General features: G+C 43.7%; 1 protein-coding gene across 4 annotated transcripts in view; it reads left to right on the forward strand.

The window, feature by feature from the left end:
- CTBP1 (C-terminal binding protein 1) overlaps positions 1-13,114 on the forward strand; it is a 58,782-nt gene that overhangs the window by 21,365 nt on the left and 24,303 nt on the right. Inside the window, exons 2-3 of one of the 4 annotated variants that reach the window (XM_053387781.1) lie at positions 1,486-1,568; positions 5,375-5,596. The exons of 2 other annotated variants lie outside the window; for them this stretch is intronic. In XM_053387781.1, the coding sequence (XP_053243756.1) occupies positions 5,590-5,596 (7 nt within the window). In that variant the 5' untranslated portion in view covers positions 1,486-1,568; positions 5,375-5,589. The remainder of the gene's footprint in view (positions 1-1,485; positions 1,569-5,374; positions 5,597-13,114) is intronic. One more of the 4 variants, XM_053387782.1, reaches the window with a different exon arrangement.

Below are 13,114 nucleotides of genomic sequence, written 5' to 3' on the forward strand. Positions count from 1 at the left end.
ACCCTCTCGATGTTTCTTTTTAAATCCTGAAAGCAGATAGAGCAGGGGTCAGCAAACTTTTTCAGCAGGGGGCCAGTCCACTGTCCCTCAGATCTTGGGGGCCAGACTATATTTTTTTTGGGGGGGGAATGAGCGAATTCCTATGCCCCACAAATAACCCAGAGATGCATTTTAAATAAAAGCACGCATTCTACTCATGTAAAAACACGCTGATTCCCGGACCGTCCGTGGGCCAGATTTAGAAGGTGATTGGGCCAGATCCGGGCCCCGGGCCTTAGGTTGCCTACCCATAAGATAGAGCCATAAACTCGTAGAGTTGGGAGTTGCTTCCAGGGCTCATGAAGTCGAACCCCCTGAAGTGCATGATGTTTCTTAGATACAGAAATGAGCCACCAGGCAGAGAATTACATAGGATCCTATGCAGACATACTTAGAACGCATTTGCACATGTTAATCCAGGGGCACTCACACATGTCTGCTTCATCCAGTCATCGAAGTGCCTTTGCAGGCAACTTGCAAGACAGACACTCACAAGACAGGTGTCAACTGTGCCTCTTGCTTGCTGCTAACATGAACACAATGACAGGGTCAGTGTTGGGGCGAAACCATCAAGTACCTCCTAGGCTCCGTAACAACAAGTATCTTGTCCGTTAGCTGTTTTTCTATGTTTTGTGGAGCTTTTGCAAAAGAGGAAGCTAACATCTGGAGCGCTTTAAACACCGTATTTTTCGCTCTATAAGACGCACCAGACCATAAGACGCACCTCGTTTTTGGAGGAGGAAAACAAGAAAAAATAATAATTCTGAATCTCAGAAGCCAGAACAACAAGAGGGATCGCTGCGCAGCGAAAGCAGTGATCCCTCTTGCTGTTCTGGCTTCTGGGATAGCTGTGCAGCCTGCATTCGCTCCATAAGACGCACACACATTTACCCTTACTTTTTAGAAGGGAAAAAGTGAGTCTTATAGAGCAAAAAAGACGGTACTTGGAATAAGAGATTCACCCAGGTTATCATCGTTTTTAAAGCACCCAGACGTATAAGCAGCAAATGATAAATGATTTACAACCTTCAGGTGCTTGGAAGAATTGGTAGCCTAGCGGGATGAAATTAAGAGATCACAGCGAACATATTACAAGTAGGAGTGCAAGACTTTTCTAAGTGTCTAGCATATGTTGTGTGCCAGCAATGCCATCTCTAAAAAGTATTTGTTTTAAAATGTTTGCATAATGCATGCTAATTTCAAAACAAAAAATCCCATAGTTCATTGCATGTTAAACTAAAATTCAGCCTCTGAAAAAGGCAGTGCCCACATGGAAGATTATGAAGATTAAGAATCCTAAGACATTTGTGCACGATAACTTCTATAGAAGTGAAAACATGGGACTCCGTTCTGTTATGTTACCCTTCATTTCACACACTTGCTGGTTTGTAATTTATAGGGTTACTCATAAGTTTTGTGCTTTTTTGGCATTTATATATTTTTCAGAAAAAGGAGAATTCAAGCATTTGTTTTGAGGAAAAAAGAAAAAAATTCTTTGGACTTTGCAAACAGATGTTAGAAAATGAAAGGTAGGTCAAATGTTGGGCCTACAAATCATGGATTTGCAGAGGGATGCAGTGAGCTATGCAATTATAGTGGTCTGTGGAGAAGTGGCGTACAAATCAATTTTAAATTTAACTCTAAATTGTGCATTTCATTCCATTCAGACATGGGTTGAAATGATACTGGCCAAATCCAGAGAAAGTCACTCAGAGCAATAGGACCAGTTAGTTGCAACTAATTTGTGCCCCATTAATTTCAATGGAACTTAATATAACCATATAATCCTATTCATATTTACTCAGATAAGCTCGCATATTTCACACAGAGGGTGCCACTACCGAGAAGGCCCTCTGCCTGGTTCCCACTTCTCACAGTGAGGGAACTGTCAGGAGGCCCTCAGAGTTGGACCTCAGGGTCTAGGCTGAACAATGGGGTGGAGATGCTTCTTCAGGTATACAGAGCCGAGGCCATTTAGGGCTTTAAAGGTTAGTACCAACACTTTGAATTGTGCTTGGAAACATACCGGCAGCTAAAGTAGATCTTTCAGAAACTGTGTTATATGGTCCCAGTGGCTGCTTCCAGTCACCAGTCTGGCAGCTGCCACATTCTGGATTAGCGGTAGTTTCCAAGTCGCCTTCAAAGGTAGCACCACATAAAGCGCATTGCAGTTGTCAAAGCAGAAAATAACCAGAGCTTGTATCACTCTGGCGAAACAGTGTGCAAGCAGGTAGGGTTTCGGCCAGTGTACCAGAAGGAGCTTGTAGACTGCCACCCAGGATACAGAATTGACCTGCGCCTCCATGGACAGCTGTGAGTCCAAAATGACCCCAAGGCTGTGCACCTGGTTCTTTAGGGGCACAGTTGCCCCTTTCAGGACCAGGGAGTCCCTCACACCTGCCCGCCCCCTTTCTCCCAGAAACAGTAATTCTGTATTGTTGGGATTCAACCTCAATCCATTGACCACCCTCCAACCATCTCCAGACACTCACACAGGACCTTCACCGCCTTCACTGGTTCTGATTTAATAGAGAGGTAGATCTCGCCCCCTGTCCCCCCAAAATAGCACTTCTGTCTTGTCAGGATTCAACCTCAATCTGTTAGCCACCATCCATCCTCCAACCGCCTCCAGGCATTCACACAGGACCTTCACCGCCTTCACTGGTTCTGATTTGAAGGAGAGGTAGAGCTGGGTATCATCCGCATATTGGTGGACACCCAGCCCAAACCCCCGATGATCTCTCCCAGCAGTTTCATATAGATATTAAAAAGCATGGGGGAGAGGACGGAGCCCTGAGCGTACAGGGGTCCAAACACCAACCTGCCATCACCACTTTCTGGACATGGCTCTAAAGGAAGGAGTGGAAGTCCAATTCCCAACCCTCCTAGGTGGTAGGATACCGTGGTTGAAATGTAGTAGGATTGCAGCCTATCTCCCTCTGGATTTGTGCTATTATTTAGAGAAAACTACTTTTTCATTTAAAAAAAAAGCATATGATTTTCAATATTCAAATTTTCAATATTTAGAATAGCGCCTAAAACATTTGCTAAAGAGCCTTGCAATTATGCCTTCAATGCACTGTTCAGAATTTAATCAGAATATAATAAAAGCATCCAGTTTAAACCACAGTGTGCTGCATTAAAACTAAGCAATAGCAGGGCATAAGGAGTGCTATCGTCAGATCAAGGTGTGGTGGGAATTTTGTTGTGAAGAGGTTTTGCTTCAGGAATTTGTTGATTTATCTGTTCTGAATCAGAAATGAAAATCATTGTTACGAGCCCACAAAATTTATTGTAATTCCACTTACCCTTAATTCCCTGGCAGGGGGATGGGGGGCACAATTTTGTGGTTTATCTCAGGTGCCAAAATGTTTTGGGCCATCCCTGTATACTGGTGAAAAATTGTTCTTGTCCTTGATTTTCACTAAATATCACATATCAAGAAAAGTTTTTTAAATCTGTTAAATGGTTAACAGTAGGATGGTTTGCAGAATATCTTGAATGGGCTGACAGTGCCCCTAAACACTGCAAAAGAATGTGAGAGTGGTTAAATATTACCCTTGGATCATATATACACATGAATGGTAGGATTATGCTAGTGGTCTGCTTCATCAGTGGTCAGTAGACTAAAGGCGGTTTAATAATTGCATTGTTAGATACATAATTAAAAATACAATTGGAAGACATTAAGGGTTTAACTCGGGCACAGGCAAAATCCGGCCTTCCAGATGTTTGGGACTACAATTCCCATCACCCCTAGCTAACAGGACCAGTGGTCAGGGATGATGGGAGTTGTAGTCCCAAACATCTGGCAGGCCGGAGTTTGCCTATGCCTGGCTTAACTTCATTCCCTATGTACAGGAAATTCAAAGTTAAGCCTTCTCACTGGATCTTTAGTTCCTACAGCTGCAGTAAACTTACTAAGGTCGTGTGCTGTATCATCACGTCCCTCCCAGTTCGTACGGCACGTTTTAGTGCATTTACTTACTTACTTATTCAAACCTTTATTAGGCATTATACAAATAGAACGATAAAAGAGAAAGTAACATATGAAAGCCTTGAGATATATACAGAAAGGCAGCAGTTGGCTACATACATATATATATATATACATATAAAATCAGTGGTTTTCCTTGCTAACCCGCTCCTTGGAGGGCTACTACCAAAAACTCGGCTACCCCCGCCGTTACCCTTTGGTCAACGTCGGATAGGCAGAATCCCACACATTCACCTTGTTGGGGCTCCAGACCACCCAAAAGAGGGGACAGCACGCGTTGACGGAGCGTACTGTACAATGGGCACTGAAAGAGAATGTGCTCTACCGTGTCCGGGACATTCATAAAACATCTGCAGAATCTCTTGTTTCTGGGGATGTTTTGATATCTTCCCCTGACAAATGCTGAGGGAAAAACATTCAAACGGGCCAGCATTTATGAAATGGCTACCCAGTCCCTCCAAGTACTGTTGAGTTGTATATATTTATAAACGTACACACATGCACATGCGATTTAATTTTTAAACATCGCTGCTGCCCCTCCCAAATGTGTTCTACAGACCTTACAAAGCAATTGCTTTTCAGATGATAACGTAAGCTAATGTCACCCTCTGCTGTCAATCACAGTTCGCTCCTCTTGGTGAGCGTGGGCCATTCAGCGGTTCTTGCCTTGCACTATTTTCCTTTCTGCTTTCCTTCTAGAAGGTAGGCTCAAGTGCACTGGCCACAATCTTCAACCAACATGAAAAAGTGTGTGTGTTGTTTCTAACTTTTGTGTTTAATAATAATAATAACAACAATTTTTTATTTATACCCTGCCCTTCCCAGTTTAAAAACCGGGCTCAGGGAGGCTAACAGCAAATATAAAACATTGATTAAAATGTGACTTAAAAACAACATAAAATACAACATAAAATGCAGCATCAATATCAATAAAATTCAAAAATTCATGGGTCATTTTTTTTTGGGGGGGGGGAATTAGCTCACTCTATGGATAGGTGTTAACTTAACCTAAAGCAGCAGGGACTAAACCAGGCATATGCAAACTCCGGCCCTCTAGATGTTTGGGACTACAATTCCCATCATCACTGACCACTGGTCCTGTTAGCTTGAGATGATGGGAATTGTAGTCCCAAACATCTGGAGGGTCGGAGTTTGCCTATGCCTGGTCTAAACAATGCCATGTTTTCCACCAGCACTTAATTTGTCTTCCTGTTCTGCTCATTTGCAGTTGGAAAGTAGATTCAGTGAGAACTTATTAAGTTTGAACTTGCTGGCTTTTGCAGTTGTCAGACCCTTAATGTTGTCTTACTGTATTTTGTTTGTTTTTTAATTTTTTAGTAAAAATTTGAACCCGAGCCCAAGATACAGAGCTTGCACAGTGGATAAGAAGTTTTAAAAGCTTTGGTTCAAGATTGCAGGAGGCTGAAAAGAAAAATTAAAGACATGAGAAGGAAGATCAAATGACAGGTTGCTGTGTTGACTTCCAGCACTGAAGATTGTAAATAGCTGAGAAGTGGAATTAATGACTCTGAAACTGAAACCCAGTTTAAGAAATGTCAGGTTGGTAGGGGTTCCTAGAACTCTGGAACTAGCTTACAACTGTTTTTAATCAACTTTTGACTTTGTTTTTAAGGAAATGCTTGTCCAGCTATGGAAACTTAAATGCTTGCTTGTGGCTAAAGTTCTATTCTTAATTTAATTTGATTTTCGGTTCTTGCAAGTTGTGTTGCAGTGAGGGTTTGATCTGCATCATATTTATGGCCATTGTTGTGTTGGGGACTTTTCAGACACAACCCTAAGCTTACTGGAGTTCCCTGCTACGTCTGAACGTAGAGGAACTCTGGTTAGCTCAAACTGGTTTGTTCAAACAAATGAGGATAAATCCATGGTTAATTTTCCTCATGGGCTATAATTGAAACCCAGCAGTGGGAAATAGTTTTTTTGTCAAGCGCCACATTCCCTTGGGGTAATTTTGTTTGGGGGCTTTGGAGCTAAAAGTGATTGAACACCCCATTTCCTTTCTCTTAACAAATAAATAAATTTATTGATGCTTATTCAAAGATATACAAAACACCCCCCCATTACAAAGAATCTTTGTATGATATACAGAGATAAAAAGAGAACAAAGTCAGAAGGAAAAAAAGACAAGGAGAGGAGAATCCTAAGGAAACAGAAAGTAAGAGAAAAGGAAAAGAAAGAAAAAACTAAAGAAGGATAAAGAAGAAAATTAAAGGACTTCTGGCTCTCTGTCCTGCAGCTACATATGATATTCATTCCTTAAGACCCAACCAATTCTAGTGTTCAAAACTCCCCTTGTTCTAGGCGCATTTTGGCGCATTTCATTAGGGCGAGCAGTTTCTGAGCTCCGGGCGCAGTACTGCGCCGAAGATTTCAGATTAAAACTGCAGAGTGGAAGGAAAAGACTATCTTTTTCTGCCTCCCCACTTCCAGCCACTCTGAAGACTGGAGAAGAGACCCTCTTAAGAATATTAGGGGGGTGGGCAGGAGAAGGACTGGGCCATGTGAAAAACGAACATAATATTTTAGCTGCAGTTTCTTCATTTTCAGCTTTGTATTCTTATAAAAAGGGATGCGGGTGGTGCTGTGGGTTAAACCACAGAGCCTAGGGCTTGCCGATCAGAAGGTCAGCAGTTCGAATCCCCGCGACAGGGTGAGCTCCCGTTGCTCGGTCCCTGCTCCTGCCAACCTAGCAGTTCGAAAGCATGTCAAAGTGCATGTAGATAAATAGGTACCGCTCCGGCGGGAAGGTAAATGGTGTTTCCGTGTGCTGCTCTGATTCGCCAGAAGCGACTTAGTCATGCTGGCCACATGACCCGGAAGCTGTACGCCGGCTCCCTCGGCCAATAAAGCGAGATGAGCGCCGCAAGTGTGCCTAGACATTCCGTTGCTGTGCCCATAACATCGGTTTAAGGTGCCATTTAGCTTCCAGCTTTCCTATCTTATTTTCTCACACTGAACCATTCTATCTTCTATAAACCAGTATTTCTTCAATCTTCAAATCCAGATATTACAAGTTCATTTTCTCTTCCAAGCAAAAAGTCCGTAAGAAAATTCCAATCCTTAACAAATGTCCGTAAGGATTTTTCTCTGAATTAAACATGTTAACTTTGCCATCTCAGCCAATGCCAGTAGTTTTAACAGCCATTCTTCTATAGTGGGGTAGGGTTCTTCCATCTTTGGCGCATATAGCAATCTCACCACTGTAACCTAAACCCTTTCCTCTCTCAATTTAGTCATCCCTCTTCTCTCTCACCCCCCCCCCCGCCCATGAGATTAGGCCAAGGGGGGCAGTTGGGCCACTTCTGGCTTAAACGAACTACAGTTCCCAGAGTTCAAATGTAAAATAATATGGGATTGTGGTTAGTTTAACATTAGAAGCAGATGCTTCAGATCTGCTCATGGCTACTACAAGACACGGGATGCTGTAGAACAGAAGCCCACATCTTTGTGCAAGATCGTTCACATAATTTGTATAACTCGATGAAGACGTCAGCCGAGGATGTGGCAGCTGTGAAAAGGGAAAATTCCATTCTGGGGATTGTTAGGGAAAGGAATCAGAAATAAAATTGCCAATATCCTAATGCCATTATACGAAACTATATACAGTTCTGGTCGCCTCTTCTCAAAAAGGAGCTGGAAAAGTTTCAGGGAAAAAGGCCAGCAAAACAATGAAGGGCGGAAAGGGACTTTTTTGGGGACTTTTAAGTTTTAGAGAAAAGACGAGCAAGAGGCAACAAAATAGAAGTTTATACAATTGAGCCTGGCATGGGGAAATTGGGTAGAGAAAGGGGAGCTAATTGGGATTTGTATTTAATCAGTTTTTCTTTTAAAGAAAAGAACCAAAGGTATGGAGAAAATATTTGTGCTGCGAGTGGGGCATGGAGAGATTGTAGTGGAGAATTTTGTGGGGAAAGTTTTCCACAAAAAACGCACTAGCCTCATTTCCCAGTATATTACTTAGATTAGGAATTAATGGCACACTGATAACCGGGGGGGGGGGGACTATGCAAGGCCCTTCCACTTTGCAGAAACTTCCCTGTATAGGTTTGTGGCTACTTACAAGGTTTATGTTAAGAAAAGTGGTAACCTGTTTCATGGAGAGAACCTGTTACATTCTTTGTGCTCTTTTTGGCAACCCAGGTGCTAGACAAACCCAGGTTTAAATTTGTCAGTGGTGAATGAGTAAAGGTAAACCCCATTTCCATCCTCTATCCTCCATCCAGGCAAGTAAGGTAAAGGTAAAGGACCCCTGACCATTAGGTCCAGTCGTGTCCGACTGGGGTTGCAGCGCTCATCTCGCTTTAGTGGCTGAGGGAGCCGGCGTACAGCTTCTGGGTCATGTGGCCAGCATGACTAAGCCACTTCTGGCGAACCAGAGCAGTGCACGGAAACGCCATTTACCTTCCCACCGGAGCAGTACCTATTTATCTACTTGCACTGGTATGCTTTCGAACTGCTAGGTTGGCAGGAGCAGGGACCGAGCAATGGTACCCAGATTCTTTTCCCTTCTACCTGCTTCTGAGAAAACGAATCACCCAGGGATGGTGATTTGGTCCTCTAAATGTTGCTGGACTACAACTCCCATCATGCTGCCAAGGGCTGATGAAAGATGTAGTCGAAGGATATCTGGGGGATTCCCCAGATTCCCCATTCCCACTGTAGCCCAAGGGTTGCAGAATAATAAGAACCCCGAGAGATAGGATGGACTAAGAGATACAGAGATATTCAAGGTTGCGCACTGTCAGAGGTGGGATTTGAACTTGCCTTTCCCCGTTCTGCACAAGTCTGCAATAGCTATATTGTTGGTCTTCAACAGGCGGGTCACTCTGATTGACACCACAACCTCCTTTTAGAGCGAGAGGGAGACAAATGGGAGCGCCATTCTAACTGGGTTCCGTATTTTAGATTTGTTCGTCGGCCGTTAAAACCCTGGGTTTTAGTTTTGAATGGTTGCATTATTGCTAGGCTCTTGGGCTGTAAGTTATTCCTGTGTCCCTTATGGTTCTCCAGCACTGTCCCTTCTTACTGATAGCCCTGTGCTTCTGCTACTGAAGGCAGCTGTTTCTTAGGCAGCCTGTATCCTCCATGTTGCTTTTTGTAAGTTCAATGTGTCTGGACAGTCCTAGACTAGAGCCTGTGATATGCAGATTTCCATGATGCTGTCTGTTCCACAGATCTTTGTGGGACTTCTTACCTGAATGACTGTGAACAAAACTCAGTAATTTTGTGTGTGTGTGTGTGTGTGTGTGAGAGAGAGAGAGAGAGAGAGAGAGAGAGAGAGAGAGACCTTCCCCTGGGCGTTGGCTGGGTGTCTCTTTTGCTTTTAATGGACTGTAATGCTCGGATGCGGGTGGCGCTGTGATCTAAACCACTGAGCCCCTTGGGTATGCCGATCAGAAGGTCGGCGGTTCGAATCCCCGCGACGGTGTGAGCTCCCATTGCTCAGTCCCTGCTCCTGCCAACCTAGCAGTTCGAAAGCACGTCAAAGTGCAAGCAGATAAATAGGTACCACTCCGGCGGGAAGGTAAACGGCGTTTCAGTGTGCTGCTCTGGTTCGCCAGAAGCGGCTTAGTCATGCTGGCAGACATACACCGGCTCTCTCGGCCAATAAAGCGAGATGAGCGCCACAACCCCAGAGTCGGCCACGACTGGACCTAATGATCAGGGGTCCCTTTACCTTTACCTTTAATGCTCAGAAGAGAAAAGAGCTTCAGCGCTTTGTCCCCCAGCTACCCTCGTGCATATCCCAGGCATTAGCCTATATTGAGTCATAAGACGTCTTTAATGTAAATTGAACTCTTGAGATATTTGGGAAATAGACATGCTTTTGACAAAAGGCTTCTTGGTCATTCACATGTGTTACCCATCCTAAACATGACAAATTGCAGAATACGAATCGCATTTACAAGGTTTGCCCAGGTATCTTAACAGCCGTCAAATCTGGGCAGCTAACTAGGTTCCGAAAGCACTGTTAAGAATCCACGATTAGCTCTGCTTAACCCAGAATTGCATGTTTGCACTATATTAAACAGATACTGTGTTGAAAAAATTCCCCAAACCTAGATCTGGGAAAGACAGATTGAGGAACTACCTCTGCTTACTTGGCTTCATGTCTGGCTGAGGTTGTTGTTGTTGTTGCTGTTATTATTATTATTAATTATTTATACCCCGCCCATCTGGCTGGGCTTCCCCAGCCACTTTGGGCGGCTTCCAAAAAAAATAATAAAATAAAATACTGCAATACATCAAACATTAAAAGCTTCTCTAAACAGGGCTGCCTTCAGATGTCTTCTAAAAGTCTGGTAGTTGTTGTTCTCTTTGACATATGGTGGGAGGGCGTTCCACAGGGCGGGGGCCACCACCGAGAAGGCCCTCTGCCTGGTTCCCTGTAACTTGGCTTCTCGCAATGAGGGAACCGCCAGAAGGCTCTCAGAGCTAGACCTGTGTCCGGGTAGAACGATGGGGGTGGAGACGCTCCTTCAGGTATACTGAATACAGATAATTATTATTATTATTCTATTTCTATGCTGCTTCTTATTCAAATAAATCCCAAAGCAGCTTACAAACAAAAGATAAAAATAACATAATGGAACATCACGAATGCAGCATAAATTGTATAGAATACTGAACAAATCATCAGTAAAACATTCACAAATCACAAATAAAACAATTACCATCTATGTAACACTATTAACAAAACAACTAAAAAACAAGATAAACATCACAGTTACACCAAAAATCATAAGATTCACAAAGCACGACAGCATTCATATCTATAAAACAACGTTAACATAATAGCAACAAAACAAACAAACAAAGCTATGTTGAATTTGTACATGGGTGTCTTCCTCAGTTGGTGCTGAGAACACTAAGGTTGCAGGTTCGATTCCCGTATGGGATAGATGCATATTTCTGCTTTTCAGGGGGTTGGACTAGATGATCCTAAGGGTCCCTTCCAACTCTACAGTTCTATGATTCTGTTATTCTCAGGAGCTCAATGAAATGGGGAAAGTTGAATATGGTTGGGTGCAGTGCTGGTTCTGACCATCTGTTGCCTCTGGTTCCGTAAGCTTCATCAACCATACCTGCTTTTCCCCAATCAGAGTGTGATTGTAGAAGACTCATAAAACCGCTTGTGCCTGGAGTGTTCTTTCTTTCTTTTTACAAATAAGCAAAATAAATTTTGTTCTTATTCAATTAGGCTGGTTTTATATCGTAGTGCCACAGATCAGTGCAGGAAAATCTCCCTTCTGGTCATATGAATTCAAAATGAAGCTTTTAAAGTGAATAGGTAAAGGTAAAGGTACCCCTGCCCGTACGGGCCAGTCTTGCCAGACTCTAGGGTTGTGCGCTCATCTCACTCAAGAGTCCGGGAGCCAGCGCTGTCCGGAGACCCTTCCGGGTCACGTGGCCAGCGTGACAAGCTGCATCTGGCGAGCCAGCGCAGCACATGGAACGCCGTTTATCTTCCCGCTGGTAAGCGGTCCCTATTTATCTACTTGCACCCGAAGGTACTTTTGAACTGCTAGGTTGGCAGGCACTGGGACCGAACGACGGGAGCGCACCCCGCCGCAGGGATTCGAACCGCCGACCTTTCGATCGGCAAGTCCTAGGCGCTGAGGCTTTAACCCACAGTGCCACCCGTGTCCCAGTTTTAAAGTGAATAGTCTTCACTAATTAAATGTAATATAACCACAAACAGGAATATCACCACTTGTCCTCTTTGGTTATTCGTTTTTCTTCATTCTGTCATGTATGCCAGCTTATTGTGCGGCAAAGTATGTCTGTGGGTTTTGGGGGAGGGCAGTGAGTGTTAATATCATTTACAAGAGCTGAAGCATCTCTTTATTGTGAGGCTTGTAAATAAGTCCACCCAAGTCCCTAGCCCGCTTGCCCGCATGTGCCATTATGGGCAATGTTTCATTGTCTAGACACCTGAAGGGAATTTTTAGTTCTCCAGGTGTTGGGGAGAGCAGGGCTGGGTTTAGGTTTGATGAGGCCCTAAGCTACTGAAGGTAATGGGGCCCTTTATAATGTCCAGCTGTCCTTTGTCAACAACAAATTGCCGCTGTTTTTTGTGTTGAACATACTATATCGTAATTTATGGACCTAATAGGTATCTAAAGGCATTTGCACATAACAAAATATGTATTTTATTAAAGTAATTTTATTTTATTTGTCTTTTATGTTATATTTTGCAAATGTACATCCAGGGGTTTTTTCCTTTATATTTTTTCTGACCCCCAAGAGAGTGGGGCCTTAAGCTATAGCTTGTTTTGGTTATACAGTCATACCTCAGGTTACAGACACTTCAGGTTGCGCGTTTTGGGGTTATGGACACACCAAAATCGGAAAGTACCGGAACGGGTTACTTCTGGGTTTCGGCGCTCGCGCATGCGCAGAGTCGCTAAATCGCGCTATTTGCAGAAGTGCCGAATCGCAACCTGCTCGCGCGCAGACACGGCGCTGCAGGTTGCGGACGCTGCGGGTTGCGAATGTGCCTCCTGCACGGATCATGTTCGCAACACGAACGTCCACTGTACGTAAATCCGGCATTGGGGGCGAGTGGCTCTATACATGTAATAAGTGCAACAAGAGAATATTCTTGGTGCCTCTTTGTATCGTGTCTTTGCAGTTTCACTATCCTGAAGTACATAGTCTGGGATTTGAGGTGATTCTATTATTTCCATTTTCTTATATGGCTTCAAAAGAAGTCGCTTTTAAAGGTCTGCCAGCGACTAAATACAGTGGTACCTCAGGTTACATACGCTTCAGGTTACAGACTCCGCTAACCCAGAAATATTACCTCAGGATAAGAACTTTGCTTCAGGATGAGAACAGAAATCGTGCTCTAGCGACGGGGCGGCAGTGGGAGGCCCCATTAGCTAAAGTGGTGCTTCAGGTTAAGAACAGTTTCAGGTTAAGTACGGACCCCCGGGTACTTAACCTGAGGTAACACTGTGCCTTTTTTCTTCAGCTAGTCAGAACTCAGTCTTTCTGCCACCCCTGGTCATTGCTTCTGATGACCCGTAAGCTGTTCAAGAAAGATATTTTGTT

Source organism: Podarcis raffonei, chromosome 5, assembly GCF_027172205.1.
Source record: "Podarcis raffonei isolate rPodRaf1 chromosome 5, rPodRaf1.pri, whole genome shotgun sequence".
NCBI lineage: Eukaryota > Metazoa > Chordata > Lepidosauria > Squamata > Lacertidae > Podarcis > Podarcis raffonei.